General features: G+C 45.1%; 1 protein-coding gene across 1 annotated transcript in view; it reads left to right on the top strand.

Annotated features, from left to right (window-relative positions):
- Window positions 1-17922, top strand: part of gbf1 (golgi brefeldin A resistant guanine nucleotide exchange factor 1) — a 580908-nt gene that overhangs the window by 486102 nt on the left and 76884 nt on the right. The window contains 2 exon segments of the mRNA XM_034185226.1: window positions 1614-1771; window positions 1960-2209. Coding sequence (XP_034041117.1) covers window positions 1614-1771; window positions 1960-2209 — 408 coding nt within the window.

Here is a 17922-nt window from a genome sequence, read left to right on the forward strand (position 1 = left end):
TGAGGATGGTGAAAAGTGCATCTAAAATCATGGGCTTACCATTTCCAACATTACAAGACACCAGCTGCTGAACAACGAAATAACTTTGTATTTTGAAGTGACCCAGCACATGGCCTTTTCTCTGATCTCCCTTCAGGGAATCACGTATTGTATGTGAGTGCTCAGAGCTCTCCCTCAGGCAGTTAGACGACTCAACAGTTGCACTTAATGAATGTAGTTGCTGTGGATTGTTTTATGGATGTTTATTTTAATGTTGCTGTGGTTTTTAGGTTCTCTTATCATTTTTTATTCTTAGTTTGCATTTCATTGCATTTTTATGCCCGGGCGGGGGACACACCATCCGAGTTGTCCGTCCTTCCGTCTGTTCGTCCGTCCGTCCGTCTGTCTGGCCGCAATTCGTTCTGCGCAACGTAGCTCGACACCTATTACTCGCAGACACTTCATATTTGGTGGGTACATGCCTTGGAGGAGTACTTCACATGGGTTCGAAGGCCAGTGACCTTGACCTACTTTTCAAGGTCACCAGTGGTCACAACTGTCAAATCCTTCGCCGCAACGTAGCTCGGCACCTATTGCTCACAGAAACTTCATATTTGGTGGGTACATGCCTTGGAGGAGTACTTCGCATGGGTCACTGTTTGTCACATGCTCCTTCCTTGTCTACAGGTGCTCAGTCAGACAGTGAACTGTCAAGTCACCACCCAAGTGAAGTAAGTTTAGACCGCAGCTATACGTCTGACCCTGAGGTCTACACAGACCACCTTGACCTACTTTTCAAGGTCACCAGTGGTCACAACTGTCAAATCCTTCGCTGCAACGTAGCTTCGCACCTATTGCTCTCAGAAACTTCATATTTGGTGGGTACATACCTTGGAGGAGCACTTTGCATGGGTTCGAAGGCCAGTGACCTTGATCTACATTTCAAGGTCACCAGTGGTCACAACTGTCAAATCCATCGCCACAACGTAGCCCGGCACCTTTTGCTCACAGAAACGTCATACTTGGTGGTACATGCCTTAGAGGAGTACTTTGCATGGGTTCGAAGGCCAGTGACCTTGACCTCCGTTTCAAGGTCACCAGTAGTTGCATTTGTTTTAAAGCTTGCCGTCCGTGACCGACTTTTTGTGGTCACTGTTTGTCACATGCTCTAAATAAATATTATGCCAATCTCCAATTTTTTTCATTGTATATCCCAGATTACATCAAACACATAAGGCTTCAACCAAATACCCACCCCATACAAGTACATATTACTGCACTTTGCATGGAAAATAATACTGCGCATGGGGCATTTTGTGATGAATGTCTCTAGTTTTTGTATGTTTTAATTTTTGAAGTTCAAGCTTCAACTACTGGAGTGTAAAAAAAAAAAAAGAAGTGAATGTACATAAGACCCACTACCCACTAAAAAAACATGGATAAGCATAACTTACAGTCCATCAGGTCAGCTCAGTTCATTTCTAGTTGTAGAAACAGGAATGAATAAAAAAAATCACAACAAACAGTAAAACAAAAATAATTAAAAAAAAGTGCTCCGATGCAAATGATGTATTTTGTAAACACCCTAAGTCACTTTAAATAATTTGAGGGTTTTGCTCTTTCCTTGTCTGCAGGTGCTCAGTCAGACAGTGAACTGTCAAGTCACCACCCAAGTGAAGTAAGTTTAGAACGCGGCTATACTTCTGACTCTGAGGTCTACACAGACCACAGCAAGTCCAGGATGCCTCGATCAACAACAGATATGGACGTAGCAAGCAGTGGATGGCTCATGGTCAGCACACACACACACACGATTCTAGCCATATTGTAAATATTAAACCTAAAGAAACTCAGAAGGTAAAACTGGCAAATGAAGTGAGGTTGACAAAGTGGAAAAGAAGTGGAGTTGAAACATGTTTGACGTCTGTATGTTTTTCACAAATTGACACAGTGTCTCATTTGTTTTCTGTGAATATGTAGGTGGGGAAAGATGACCTAGAGATGAGTAAGGCCCCTATAGTAAGCACTAAAACCCAGCTGAACCACCCTCTGGTTAATCAGTACAGTCTGACACTGGGTCAGGACCTGGGCCAACATGACACAAAGTCCCTCATTAAGTGTGTGGAAACACTTTCTTTCATTGTTCGTGATGCTGCCCACGTCACGCCTGACAACTTTGAGCTTTGTGTCAAAGCTATCCGCGTTTTTGTGGAAGCCAGCCTTAATGGAGGTAAGAACATTATAAACAAAAAACAGAAGCTTATTTCAAACCACATTTACAAAGTGTTTCATAATATTGGAAACTTTTTTTTAACCTATGAATCAGTTATTAAAGTGATTCCGGTGTGAGTACTTTGGTTAACGGTGGCTGTTTAGTCCAGTGAGCTGTAGCCTCTGAAAGCCTGGCTTGACTTTGGTGCTGATCCTCACCCTGACTGCTCCACATGACCCAGTCAGCAATAAAGGTCAGTTTCTGAAAAAGCCATCAGAACCAGTACTTGACTACCTAAGATTATCTGTGTGATTATAGACAGAATCTAGAATCACACAGAATCTGTAACATGGTACACGTTTATGCTGTTTATGGATCTAAAGCTGTCATAACTGTCATACAGGCACCATGTTGTCCATACAGCACAGGATGTAGCAAGACTTGTCTTAATACCATGCAAGCTGAAAAAAGCTCACCAGATTCTAATGCTAGTGTATTAGTGAAATATTTACACAACAGCAGCATAAAGCAAGGTAAAAACTGTTGGGAACTATCACCGCGCGCAGCGCTTCAACTCGGTGCCCTATCCTGAAGCCCAAAGACAATAATGAAAATCTTTTAGTACGGTTTCTGGTCTGATTCTGTGCTGAATTGTTGATTAGTTTCCTTCCCACTGTCGCCAAGTGCTTGCTCACAGGGGGTCGTTTTGACCGTTGGGGTTTTTCCGTAATTATTGTATGGCTTTGCCTTACAATATAAAGTGCCTTGGGGCAACTGTTTGTTGTGATTTGGCGCTATATAAATAAAATTGATTTGATTTGATTAGTTAAATTAATCTGAAATATTTGTGTTTTGTTGACACACTGAATGTAACAAATATGCAATAAACTTGTTTGAAAGAAAAAAAATAATGTACAGAAAGACAACTTAAAATGTGGGAGATTCCAGACTTTTTTACACTTTTCCCCTGCATAGTTTTCAGTTTGAAAAGTTTGAATTCCCAAGTCACAATATCACCAGGTTGGGGGCATTCACTTTAAAGTGTTAAAATATCACTTTGTCCTTGTGATTCACTTCTCTATATTGTCAAAAATAAAATAGAAATGGACAAACAAAGGTCCAGCTTTCCTCCCTGAGTCAGCAGGTGCATTTCTGGAAAACATCTTATTACTCTGCATTTTACTTTGCATTTATCGGCATGTGATGCATATTTTAGGAAAAGTAGAAACATCAGGCTCACGCAGTGAAGAAACGAACACTGCTTCATCTGATAATGAAGCTTGTGAGCTTTTATTTGGAAGGTTTGGATTTACAGAGAGACAGGAGGTGACACACTTCACCCAAAACTCTTATTTTCTTTCCATGCCAACCAAGGCATGAAAGCTACTACATTCCAAAACATTACCCAGCACACATCAGATGTCTTTACAAATCATTGTAGTTAGTTTCAGTCAATAGAGTATCCAACTTTAAAATAACAGATTATAAATTAAGAAGAGAACAATGCAGATTGTCTATTCCTAGTTTTGATAGCAACAAGTAAACTCTACTCACATCGGTTTTTCTTGTAGATTTTTATTATTGTTATTATTATTTTCACCCTTTATATGTTTACTCCTCGTAGGAGTGTGCAACATACATTATCTACAATAATATCGTGATTGCTGTCATGATGTCTAATCTGATAGACTGTGCTATAAACTAGGGATTGATGTATATCAGTGAAAATAAGGAGCTCTTACAACTGAAATATCCACCTTGAAAGTCGGCCTTTAAGCAGAATTCGACAGTTTCATAAATGCCACCATTGACACAATTTTAAACAATCGGGAAAAAAACCCAGATCGCTTGCAGCACTGTTGTGACATCGTGTGAGCACAGAAAGCTACAGATGGCGAACACGCGCTGATGCAAAAGTCCTCTCTCCCCTCTCTTTCTCTCTCTTCCTCGCTCTCTCCCTCCCTCTCTCTCCCTTGCCCTCCGTCGCTGTTTTCCTGCTGAGAAAACACATAGCCTTTCAACTGTAACATAAACTAAATTTATAAATGTATCATCAAAGTGAACCTCTGATTGGCTGTCCTCCTCAGCTGTGTGTTTCACAGCCTCGGGACGTTGAAGCGGCTGATTTTCAGTAACATTTCAGTTCATTTTTCTGAAAATCCGTGCTCTGCGGCACAGACCATTTGAACCTGAGAGCCAGTGTAACAGTTTATCTTCCCCCTGAATATCTTACACACACCCCCCCCCCCCCCCCCCCCCCCCCCGGACAGGCAACGTTCCAACATTCCACTCTTGGAATTAACTCCAAAATGAGTTTAGACTGAAAGAGCTTGTGCCAGCTTGTGCTTTTAAATCACTCTTGATGGCTCTGACCTGTAGGTGTTTTACCTGATTGTATTATCTCATTTTTCTGTTTTCTATGTAAATATAATTGTGTATGTAACTCTGCCCAGCGTCTTGGCCAGGACACTCTTGAAAAAGAGATTCTTAATCTCAATGAGTTTTATCCTGGTTAAATAAAGGTGATATAAGGCCCAGTCAGGATAGAGTTACCTTTAAACTCTATATTTCATGGATGTTTTATAGTCCCAGATGAAGGCATTTGATTGATAGCTATCTACAATAGCAATATTTCCTATTCTGAAGTATCTTTAAATCCCCCCTCCAAACCTTGAGCTTAATCCTTTTGTGTACTGAAAGGTACCTTACTAGGGCTGGTATATTTCAAAAATTGCGACCAACAAAGTAGTTTTGTTAAATTTAGTGTTTGACCTTCCTGTGACCTTTACCTTTGACCTTGATCCTTTTGTGTACTGAAAAGTACCTTACTAGGACTACTATATTTCAAAAATTGCAACCAGGAAAGTTGTGTAGTTGAATTTAGTGTTTGACCTTCCTGTGACCTTGACCTTTTATCTTGAGCTTGATCCTTTTGTGTACTGAATGGTACCTTACTAGGGCTGCTTATATGTGAACTTGCAAGAGTCTGCAATGTAAACTGTGTGCTGCACAGCGAGTTAAAGGTGAAAAATGCAGTGATAACAAGCAAACAAAAAAACCCATACATATTGACAAACATAGCTTGCAAAACTTACATCTGCAAACTTACATTGCAAAAATACATCTGATCCTTCTAGATATTTATTTATTTATTTATTTTGCAAATCTGGAAATCCCAGTCTTATCCATGGATCAGGTCTCAGCTCTGAACTCACCAATTTCACAACAGGAGATATTAGAAGCAATCAAATCATTAAGCCACGTAAATCACCAGGCCCTGATGGCCTATCAACTGAGTTTTATTCTGCATTTTCAGAACAGTTAGCTCCAACTTTAATTGCAATGTACACAGACTCTCCTAATAGAGGATCCCTTCCTGCCACCTTGAACCAGGCATGCATAACATTGGAGTTAAAAAAAAAGAGATAAAAACCCTTCAGAATGTCCATCTTACAGACCAATTTCACTTCTCAATAGGGACTATAAAATACATGCCAAAGTGCTAGCTGGCCAATTAGAAAGTGTTTTACCCACTGTTATACATTCGGATCAAACTGGTTTTGGTAAAAATCGTTGCTTCTTTTTTAATATCCATCGTTTGTTAAACATGTATGGGCAAATTACACATCTGTGATGGCACCATCAATGCTGAAAAGTACATCCAGGTTTTGGAGCAATACATGCTGCCATCCAAGCAACGTCTTTTTCAGAGACATCCCTGCTTATTTCAGCAAGACAATGCCAAGCCACATTCTGCACATGTGGCTTCGTAGTAAAAGAGTGCAAGTACTAGACTGGCCTGTCTGCAGTCCAGACCTGTCACCCATTGAAAATGTGTGGCGCATTATGAAGCACAAAATATGATATCGGAGACCCCGGACTGTTGAACAACTGAAGTCGTACAGTAGTGTTCAGAATAATAGTAGTGCTATATGACTAAAAAGATTAATCCAGGTTTTGAGTATATTTCTTATTGTTACATGGGAAACAAGGTACCAGTAGATTCAGTAGATTCTCACAAATCCAACAAGACCAAGCATTCTTGATATTCACACTCTTAAGGCTATGAAATTGGGCTATTAGTAAAAAAAAAAAAAAAAAAAAAGTAGAAAATGGGGTGCTCACAATAATAGTAGTGTGGCATTCAAGTCAGTGAGCTTGTCAATTTTGTGGAACAAACAGGTGTGAATCAGGTGTCCCCAATTTAAGGATGAAGCCAGCCCCTGTTGAACATGCTTTTCACTTTGAAAGCCTGAGGAAAATGGGATGTTCAAGACATTGTTCAGAAGAACAGCGTAGTTTGATTAAAAAGTTGATTGGAGAGAGGAAAACTTATACGCAGGTGCAAAAAATTATAGGCTGTTCATCTAAATGACCTCCAATGCTTTAAAATGGACAAAAACACCAGAGATGCGTGGAAGACAACCATCAAAATGGATAGAAGAATAACCAGAATGGCAAAGGCTCACCCATTGATCAGCTCCAGGATGATCAAAAACAGTCTGAAGTTACCTGTAACTGCTGTGACAGTTAGAAGATGCCTGTGTGAAGCTAATTTATTTGCAAAAATCCCCCGCAAAGTCCCTCTGTTAAATAAAAGATGTGCAGAAGAGGTTACAATTTACCAAAGAACACATCAACTGGCCTAAAGAGAAATGGAGGAATATTTTGTGGTCTGATGAGAGTAAAATTGTTCTTTTTGGGTCCAAGGGCCGCAGACAGTTTGTGAGACGACCCCCAAACTCTGAATTCAAGCCACAGTTCACAGTGAAGACAGTGAAGCATGGTGGTGCAAGCATCATGATATGGGCATGTTTCTCCTACTATGGTGTTGGGCCTATATATCACATACCAGGTATCATGGATCAGTTTGGATATGTCAAAATACTTGAAGAGGTCGTGTTGCCTTATGCTGAAGAGGACATGCCCTTGAAATGGGTGTTTCAACAAGACAATGACCCCAAGCACACGAATAAATGAGCAAAATCTTGGTTCCAGACCAACAAAATTAAGTTTTGGAGTGACCTGCCCAATCCCCGGACCTAAATCCAATTGAGAACTTGTGGGGTGACATCAAAAAAGCTGTTTCTGAAGCAAAACCAAGAAATGTGAATGAATTGTGGAATGTTGTTAAAGAATCTTGGAATGGAATAACAGCTGAAAGGTGCCACAAGTTGGTTGACTCCATGCCTCGCAGATGTGAAGAAATCATGAAAAACTGTGGTTATACAACTAAATACTAGTTTAGTGATTCAAAGGATTGCTAAAAAAGCAGTTTGAACACAATAGTTTTGAGTTTGTAGCGTCAACAGCAGATGCTACTATTATTGTGAATACCCCCTCTTCTACTTTTTTTTACTAATAGCCCAATTTCATAGCCTTAGAGTGTGCATATCATGAATGCTTGGTCTTGTTGGATTTGTGAGAATCTACTGAATCTACTGGTTAGCTTGGTTTCCCATGTAACAATAAGAATCTACTCAAAACCTGGATTAATCTTTTTAGTCACAATAGCACTACTATTATTCTGAACACACTGTATATAAAGCAAGAATGAGAAAGAATTCCGCCTACAAAGCTTCAACAATTAGTGTCAGTTCCCAAACGCTTATGAGTGTTGTTAGAAGGAAAGGTGATGTAACACAGTGGTAAACATACCACTGTCTCAGCTTTTTTGAAACGTGTTGCAGGCATCCATTCCAAAATGAGCAACTATTTGCACAAAAACAATAAGTTTATCAGTTTGAACATTAAATATCTTGTCTTTCTGGTGTAGTCAATTGAATAGAATATAAGAGGATTTGCAAATCATTGTATTCTGTATTTATTTACATTTTACACAACGTCGCAACTTCATTGGAATTGGGACTGGAAATGGTTTAGAGCTTACCACTATTAATGTTCCTTTTAAGATTACTACACCCTGGTTTATTTTATCTGGGCATCACTGTAGCAAAGACTCATAAAGGCCTCTACAACAAACAATTTTTGTCAACTATTTGAGGTTCAGCGTGACTTGACTAAGTGGTAACTCTTCCTGTCTCCTTGATAGGAAGATGCAATAAAAATGCAATAAAAAATGCAGTAAAATGTCCGTTCTTCCTCAATTTCTTTACTTTACTTTTTTCCAATGTCTCCCTGTTTTTTTTTTTTTGTTTTTTTTTTGTTTTTTTAAACCAGCCATGTATTTTAAGAAATTGAACTCAGCCATCTCAGCCTACATTTGGAAATGGCAACAAAACCACGGTTTAAAAGGGGAGAGCTTACAAAAGTCTAAGCAGGAGGGTGGGCTGGCACTACCCAGTTTTGGTTTCTGCTATGGGAGTGCAGCTTGTGCTGTCTGTTTTACTGGTGTATTACAACTTTATTGATGCTGACCCCATCTGGGTAAGATGGAAAAACACTTTGTCAGCTTGGGTCTCCATCCTCCTTGATTGGTGTCTCATACCCCTGTCCTTTAATTTCACAAGTATTAATCCCAAAAGATTTTTTTTTAATTGAGGGCACATTCGCTTCTTTTGGGATACTCTCTGAAAAGTATGGTCTGCCAGCTTCTCATTTCTTTAGATATTTACAGGTATGACACTTTATTCAATCATCCTCCGCAGAGTTTCCAGTTAAGTCTCCTGTAGTTATTGATGAGCTTATGTCCTTTGACTCATCCAGAAACGAAGCCATTTCTCATCCCAATCTAATTTCTCATACAAATTTGCCACCCTCTTTTGCAATTAAACAATCTTGGGAGTATGTTGTCAGGATGGCTCTCCCTCTAGCTACCACCTTATCGTGGTGGGGGAGTTTGCGTACCTGGATGATCCTAGGAGCTATGTTGTCGGGGCTTTGTGCCCCTTGTAAGGTCTCCCAAGGCAAACAGGTCCTTGGTGACGCGTCAGACTAAGGGCAGTTCAGAAGCTCCCATGAGCAGTAAAAACCCATGACCATAAAAACATACAGCGTGGGACTCTGACGAGGGCGGTTGTATCTCCTCCACTCTCCCTCTGCTTTTAACCTTCAAGTCCCTACTTCACCAGACTTGTGAATTCCTCAAAACTATATTGGATTCTGGATCTATTGGACTACTATTGGATTAACCATGGAATTGATCAGCTGGTCTCTGAATGCTATTGACACTATTTTTTCTACAAGAAGGTCAGGACCGGGGGATCCTGCCTGCGCAGATGGAACGTATCCTGCGGCCTATGTCCTCGACTCCTGGAGTTCCTGGCGTGTGGCATGCTTGGCGCCTTTCTCTGTGGAGGACGTCAAGGACCTATCCATTTCATGGTCTTATGGTAGCTGGGCTGGTACTTTTTGGCTTTTGTGCTGCCCTGATCTACCGGAAAATTGGCAAGACGGCGGCATCAAGAACCACGGGCCCTTGCTTGTCCGTCATGATTAACGAGGTCGGCAAGGCAGTGCATTCTCAGACTGCGTTGACTCTTGAACTCAGTCGCAAATTAGATGACACCTTGGAGCTGATGCGTGCCTTGCAGTTGAAGCGGAAGGTTTCGGAGGCCGGTGAATATTCTTAATTCAAAATTAGGAATATTCTTAATTCATAATTAGGATTTGGCTGAGTGAGTGGAACTGTAAAAAGTGTTTTTCTCTGCTCGGGTGCAACGCTACAGGCATCATTGTCAATTGCCCACTGTTTTTCCTCCAGAGGAATTTATCCAGGCTCTGGTGAGATTATTTGGCTCCATTCTTATCTCGACCCACGAGGACAATAAACTGACAGACTTACACATGGACCGAAGCATGCTCCGGTCCTCTTATCACTCTTCCTGCCCCTTCCTCCCTGTGGCAGGCCTCGTCCTCTCAAGCTGGCCTGGCGGCGCGACTTGACAGTTGCAGCAGCTACAGACACACTCACATTGCCTCAATTGGGAAACGGACTGTTTCAAGTTTAGTGCACATAAACAATGTCAAATGTATATGTGTTGTCCTAATTCTGATGTGTGCCATTATTACGGTAAACAAGTAATAATTGTAGATCAATTGCTGTTGTATGTGGAATGTGAGTGCAGACATCTCGTTGTTGTAATGACAATGATAATAAAAGCTATCTATCTATCTAAAATCAAGGACCGAGACGTTGCCCGGTATGGCGGAGCCGGGGCCCCACACTGGAGCCAAGTCTGGGTTCGGGCCTGGTGGCCAGGCCTTAGCCCATGGAGCCCAGCTGGGCTCAGCCCGAAAGAGCGACGTAGGGCTCCGCCCTCCTGTAGGTTCACCACCTGCAGAGGGGGCCATGGGGGTTGGGTGCAGAGAGGATTGGGTGGCGGTCAAGGGCGGGTGGCCCGGCGGCCCGGTGGAATGTCACCTTGCTGGGGGGAGCTTATTGCTCCCCAGCTCAGTCGCCATGTGTTGGAGTTCACTCCAGTGAATGAGAGGGTCGCGTCCCTACACCTTCGGGTTGAGGACAGGTCTCTCACTGTTGTCTCAGCCTACGGGCCGAGCGGCAGTGCAGAGTACCCGACCTTCTTGGAGTCCCTGGCAGGGGTACTAGATAGCGCTCCGACTGGGGACTCGATTGTTCTCCTGGGGTATTTCAACGCCCACGTGGGTGGCGATAGTGAGACCTGGAGGGGGGTGATCGGGAAGCACAGCCTCCCCGATCTGAACCCGAGTGGTGTTCAGTTGTTGGACTTCTGTGCTAGTCACAGTTTGTCCATCACGAACACCATGTTCGAGCACAAGGGTGTCCATAAGTGCATGTGGCACCAGGACACCCTGAGCTGGAGGTCGATGATCGACTTTGTAGTCGTATCATCTGACCTTCGGCCACGTGTCTCGGACACTCGAGTGAAGAGAGGGGCAGAGCTGTCGACCGATCACCACCTGGTGGTGAGTTGGATCCGCTGGGAGGGAGGAAGCCGGTCAGATCTGGCAGGCCCAAACGTATCGTGAGGGCCTGCTGGGAATGACTGGCGGAACCCTCTGTCAGCGAGGTCTTCAACTCCCACAACCGGGAGAGCTTCTCCCAGATTCCGGGGGAAGTTGGAGACCATGTTGGAGACCAGTGGACCATGTTCTCCACTTCCATTTGTTGAGGCGGCCGCTCGTAGCTGTGGTCACAAGGTCTCTGGTGCCTGTCGTGGCAGCAATCCCTGAACCCGGTGGTGGACGCCAGAAGTAAGGGATGCCATCAAGCTGAAGAAGGAGTCCTTCTTGCCTTTTTTGGTAGGTGGGACCCCGGAGGCAGCTGACAGGTACCAACAGGCCAAGCACGCCACAGAGGCAAAAACTCAGGTCTGGGAGGAGTTTGGGGAGGTCATGGAGGAGGACTGTCGGTCGGCCTCAAAGAAATTCTGGCAAACCATCCGACGCCTCAGAAGGCGGAAGCAGCTCTCCACCCGCACTGTAGACAGTGCGGGTGGAGAGCTGGGGAGTTGTTGACCCTGACTGGGGATGTTGTCGGGCGGTGGAAGGAATATTTCGAGGATCTCCTCAATCCCATCGTCACGTCTTCCGAAGAGGAAGCAGAGACTGGGGACTCAGAGGCAGATTCATCCATTACTCAGGCCGAAGTCACCAAGGTGGTTAGAAAGCTCCTCGGTGGCAAGGCTCCTGGGGTGGATGAAATCCGTCCTGAGTACCTTAAGTCTCTGGATGTTGTGGGACTGTCTTGGCTGACACGCCTTTGCAACATCGCGTGGCGGTCGGGGACAGTGCCTCTGGATTGGCAGGTGGTCTCTCTGTTTAAGAAGGGGGACCGGAGGGTGTGTTCCAACTACAGTGGGATCACACTCCTCACCCTCCCCGGTAAGGTCTATTCCAGAGTACTGGAGTGGAGAATTCGACTGATAGTCGAACCTCGGATTCAGGAGGAGCAGTGTGGTTTTCGTCCTGGTCGCGGCACACTGGACCAGCTCTACACGCTCCATCGGGTGCCGAGGGTTCATCGGAGTTTGCCCAACCAGTCCACATGTGCTTTCTGGATCTGGAGAAGGCGTTTGACCGTGTCCCTTGGGGCACCTTGTGGGGGGTGCTCCGCGGAGTACAGGGTTCTTGGTCCTTTGCTAAGGGCTATCCGGTCCATGTACGACTGCGCAGGAGCTTGGTTTGCATTGCCTGTAGTAAGTCAAACCTGTTTTCCAGTGCACGTTGGCGTCCGCCAGGCTGCCCTTTGTCACCGGTTCTGTTTATTATTTTGTATGGACAGAATTTCTAGGCGAAGCCAGGGTTGTAGAGGGGGTCTGGTTTGGGAACCAGAGAATCGTCTCTGCTGTTTGCGGACATGTGGTTCTGTTGGCTTCATCAAATTAGGACCTTCAGTGTGCACTGGGGCGGTTTGCAGCCGTAGTGTGAAGCGTCCTGGGATGAAAATCAGCACCTCCAAAGTCCGAGGCATGGTTCTCGACCATTTAAAGGTGCTTTGCCTCTTCAGGTCGGTGGAGTGTCCTTGCCTCAAGTGAAGGAGTTTAAGTATCTCTGGGTCTGTTCACGATGTGAGGGTCGGATGGAGTGTGAGATCGACAAGACGGATCGGTGCAGCATCTGCAGTGATGCGATCGCTGTATTGGACCGGCGGGGTGAATGATCGAGAGCTGACGTGGCGGGCGCAAAGCTCCGACTTACCGATCGATCTAGTTCCGATCATACCTATGGTCATGAGATTTGGCTCATGACCGGAAAGAAAGAACGAGATCGCGAGTACAAGTGGCCGAGGATGAGTTTCCTCCGCAGGGTGGCTGGGCGCTCCCTTAGAGATAGGGTGAGGAGCTTAGAGTCGAGCCGCTGCTCCTCCACATCGAAAGGAGCCAGTTGAGATGGCTCAGGCATCTTTTCCGGATGTCCCCTGGACGACTCGCTGGAGAGGTGTTTCCGGGCATGTCCCACGGGAGGAGGGGTCCGGGGAAGACCAGGACACGCTGGAGGGGACTACATCTCTCGGCTGGCTTGGGAACGCCTGGGGTTCGCCCTGGAGGAGCTGGGGGACGTGGTGTGGATCGGGAGGTCTGGGCGGCTTGCTTGAGTACTGCCCCGGACCCGACTCCGGATAAAGTGGAAGAAAAAGTGGATGGGATGATGGATGGAGTCAGGATTGGGTTGACGCTTTGAGGAGCATTCATTCATTTTCAATCTACTCAAGACATTCTCTTATTAAATTAAAGTGGTTTATCGGACACACCTACACAAATCCAGACTCGCCACAATTTATCCTCAGATTGACCCAAAGTGGCGATAGATTAAATCGGGAAAGCTACTTTGATACAATGTTTTGTATCAGGTTCTACTGGCAGAGCAGGCAGGACACAATGCAAGATGCGGACAAACAGCTCTGTATAATAGTGCCGTTTTATTTGATTTGAAAGCAGGGGTCGGTACACAAAAAGGTAGTCTAAAAAGAGCAGTAGTAACACAATCACCAGGCAAGGGCATGGTCCGTTTTACACAAGCAGGTAAGTCAAAAACAAGATGAGGCAGTCAAGGCAACAAACACGAGAAACAGAGCTAGAAAGAGGCACAAGGCACACAGTGAGGCTTATAACGCCCCAGGTAATGAGCAGCAAATCAGGGACAGGTGTGATTGAAACTTCACAGACAGGGCGTGGCCAGCACAGAGGGAAACACCCCACATGCCAAACCAAGAGAAGGAGAGGAGCAAGAGAGAGCAGTGACAGAGAATACACAAGCAGCAAGCAGTGCAAGAGACAGACAGATACAAAAGCAATCCAACCAACCCACACACAAAGTCCAAATCCTGACAGTACCCCCCCAAGGCCGGCTCCCTACGGCCCAGGAGCAGCAGGATTAGCAGCATGAAAGGCACGAACGAGACCGGGGTCCAGGACAAACCGTCCTCTGGGCCATAACTCTTCCAACCACCAAATACTGAACCCCACGACCCCGCCGCGGGAAGCGAGAGGCGCCGCACCCTTAAAAACAGCGTCCCACAGCCAGGCGGTTGGCCGGGGACCGGCAGGAGGCACATCGTGCTAGACAGAACGGGCTTCATTTAGCTGACATGAAATGTAGGGTGTATTTTCATGGACATTGTGAGACAGAGAGGATAGAAACAGGGTTAATGATTTTGGTAACGGGGACATGGGCCCACAAACCTGGGAGCCATTTTCCGCGGCATACCCCTTCCAATCCATCGGTGGCTTGACAGGTGCCGAGTGGACAGCCAAACCCGCGACCCAGGGGCGTAGGAGGGTGCCGCTGACCGTCTACGGTCTGCAGCAACCGAACAGGCAGAGGCAGAAGTGCACGCGCAGTTGGGCGTGTAGATGTTTTATGCATGGCCACAAACAGTACAAGCGTTAACATACTCCTTTACAATCCGACAACATGTAGGCCACCAAAATCTCTGCATTAATCCAATCCAATCCACTTTATTTATATAGCACATTTAACAACAAAAATGTTCTAAAGTGCTGCACATACACTCAACAAAAATATAAACGCAACACTTTTGGTTTTGCTCCCATTTTGTATGAGATGAACTCAAAGATCTAAAACTTTTTCCACATACACAATATCACCATTTCCCTCAATTACTGTTCACAAACCAGTCTAAATCTGTGATAGTGAGCACTTCTCCTTTGCTGAGATAATCCATCCCACCTCACAGGTGTGCCATATCAAGATGCTGATTAGACACCATGATTAATGCACAGGTGTGCCTTAGACTGCCCACAATAAAAGGCCACTCTGAAAGGTGCAGTTTTGTTTTATTGGGGGGGGATACCAGTCAGTATCTGGTGTGACCACCATTTGCTTCATGCAGTGCAACACATCTCCTTCGCATAGAGTTGATCAGGTTGTCAATTGTGGCCTGTGGAATGTTGGTCCACTCCTCTTCAGTGGCTTTGTGAAGTTGCTGGATATTGGCAGGAACTGGTACATGCTGTCGTATACACCGGTCCAGAGCATCCCAAACATGCTCAATGGGTGACATGTCCGGTGAGTATGCTGGCCATGCAAGAACTGGGACATTTTCAGCTTCCAAGAATTGTGTAGAGATCCTTGCAACATGGGGCCGTGCATTATCCTGCTGCAACATGAGGTGATGTTCTTGGATGTATGGCACAACAATGGGCCTCAGGATCTCGTCACGGTATCTCTGTGCATTCAAAATGCCATCAATAAAATGCACCTGTGTTCTTCGTTCATAACAGACGCCTGCCCATACCATAACCCCACCGCCACCATGGGCCACTCGATCCACCACATTGACATCAGAAAACCGCTCACCCACACGACGCCACACATGCTGTCTGCCATCTGCCCTGAACAGTGTGAACCGGGATTCATCCGTGAAGAGAACACCTCTCCAACGTGCCAACTGTCAGCGAATGTGAGCATTTGCCCACTCAAGTCGGTTACGACGACGAACTGGATTTAGGTCGAGACCCCGATGAGGACGACGAGCATGCAGATGAGCTTCCCTGAGACGGTTTCTGACAGTTTGTGCAGAAATTCTTTGGTTATGCAAACCGATTGTTTCAGCAGCTGTCCGAGTGGCTGGTCTCTAGACGATCTTGGAGGTGAACATGCTGGATGTGGAAGTCCTGGGCTGGTGTGGTGTACACGTGGTCTGCGGTTGTGAGGCTGGTTGGATGTACTGCCACATTCTCTGAAACAGCCTTTGGAGACGGCTTATGGTAGAGAAATGAACTTCAATACATGAGCAACAGCTCTGGTGACATTCCTGCTGTCAGCATGCCAATTGCACTCTCCCTCAAATCTTGCGACATCTGTGGCATTGTGCTGTGTGATAAAACTGCACCTTTCAGAGTGGCCTTTTATTGTGGGCAGTCTAGGCACACCTGTGCACTAATCATGGTGGTCTAATCAGCATCTGATATGGCACACCTGTGAGGTGGGAGGGATTATCTCAGCAAAGGTTAAGTGCTCACCTATCACAGATTTAGACTGGTTTGTGAACAATATTTGAGGAAATGGTGATATTGTGTATGTGGAAAAAGTTTTAGATCGTTGAGTTCATCTCATACAAAATGGGAGCAAAACCAAAAGTGTTGCGTTTATTTTTGGTGAGTGTACAATAGAATCACGATAGATAAACCCCAGTAGTCAAGAACTAAATTAAAAATAAGAAAATTAACAATAAAATAACTAAATGTGCAAGATAAATAAATACATACAGCATACAAAGATAAAACCAATCAAAATCTACCAAAATAAAAACAAAACCAATAAAACAGAGGACCACACAACTCAGTGTTAAAAACCACGAGAATAAAGTGGGTCTTCAGACGAGACTTAAAAACACTCCACTGTGGGGGCTGTTCAGACATGGAGGGCAGAGCGTTCCAAAGTCTGGGGCCAGCCACAGAGAAACCCTGTCTCCCCCTGGTTTAAGTCTCGTCTTGGTACCAAGAGCTGGAAATGGCCCTCAGACCTCAGAGCACCGCACGGAGAGTAATTGGTAGGAGGTCAGTGATGTATTGAGGGACCATTTCCATTCAAAGCTTTAAAACAAACAAACAAAATGAACACAAACATAGTCCGTCGTATGCCCAGACAAGAAAAACGGCTATCATTGACACCAGCGGATAACCTCCCCCCTAAGAGAGACCGGCACGAACAACTTGCCTGCGAGGCATTCAGGCGGAACTGGAGTGTTCCCTTGCATCGACTGAACTTTGGCCTCTATATTCCACATGAGAGCTTTGATGAAGCATGTCTCTGGAAGTATGGTTACCAGAGTTGAGGTGGAAACGGAGGTGTCCCCAAGACGGGACAGCGCGTCTTGTTTCCCGTTTTTAGTTCCCGGGCAGTATGACAGCACAAAATTGAACCTGCTATAGAATATGGCTCATCGGCGTGACAGGCGTCGAGCCATTTAGCCGTACAAATTTACAGTATGCTAAGTTTTTGTGGTGTGTCCAGACTAAAAAAGGCAACTGTGCCCCCTCCAGCCAGTGGCACCACTCCTCCAAGGCCACTTTCACTGCCAGCAGTTCGCGGTCTTCTATGGTGTAATTCCGCTCAGCCGCCGTGAATTTTGTGGACAGGAAAGCACAGGGATGAAGTTTATTGTCACCAGGTTTAGTTTGAGAGAGGATTGTCCCGATACCAATGTCCGATGCATCGACTTCAACCATGAAATGCTGCGGCAGTGTCAGGAAGGAGCACACGGGGGCCGTTGTAAAGCGATGTTTTAGGTTCCGAAATGCCTCCTCATACTCCCGGGTCCAAATAAAAGACCGAAGGGAGGAGGTTATTTCCTGCAGATGAGCTGCGATGGTACTGAAATTACAGATGAATTTACGATATAAATTAGCAAAATCAAGGAATCTCTGGACTTCTTTGTGACAGGTAGGGACCTTCCAGTCTCGAACCGCTGTAACTTTAGCCGGGTCCATCTGAAACTCCCCCACCGAAATCACAAACACCAAGAAAGATACAGTGGAGCAGTGGAACTCACATTTTTCTGCTTTAACTAATAAACAGTTTTGTAACAGTGTCTGTAGAACTGCCCGGACTTGCTGTAGGTAAGTCTCCAGATCAGGTGAATATATGAGGATGTCATCTAGGTACACAAAGACACACTTATTGAGGTACGCACATAGTACATCATTAACTAGGTTTTGAAACACTGCAGGTCTGTTAGTCAGTCCGAACGGCATTACTAAATATTTATAGTGGCCGGATGGTGTATTGAAGGCCGTCTTCCGCTCATCTCCTGCACGAATACGACCCAGGTGGTACGCGTTCCTTAAATCCAACTTGGTGAACAACTCGAAGGCAGAGGAAAT

Source organism: Thalassophryne amazonica, chromosome 13 (assembly GCF_902500255.1).
Source record: "Thalassophryne amazonica chromosome 13, fThaAma1.1, whole genome shotgun sequence".
In the NCBI taxonomy this organism is placed as follows: domain Eukaryota; kingdom Metazoa; phylum Chordata; class Actinopteri; order Batrachoidiformes; family Batrachoididae; genus Thalassophryne; species Thalassophryne amazonica.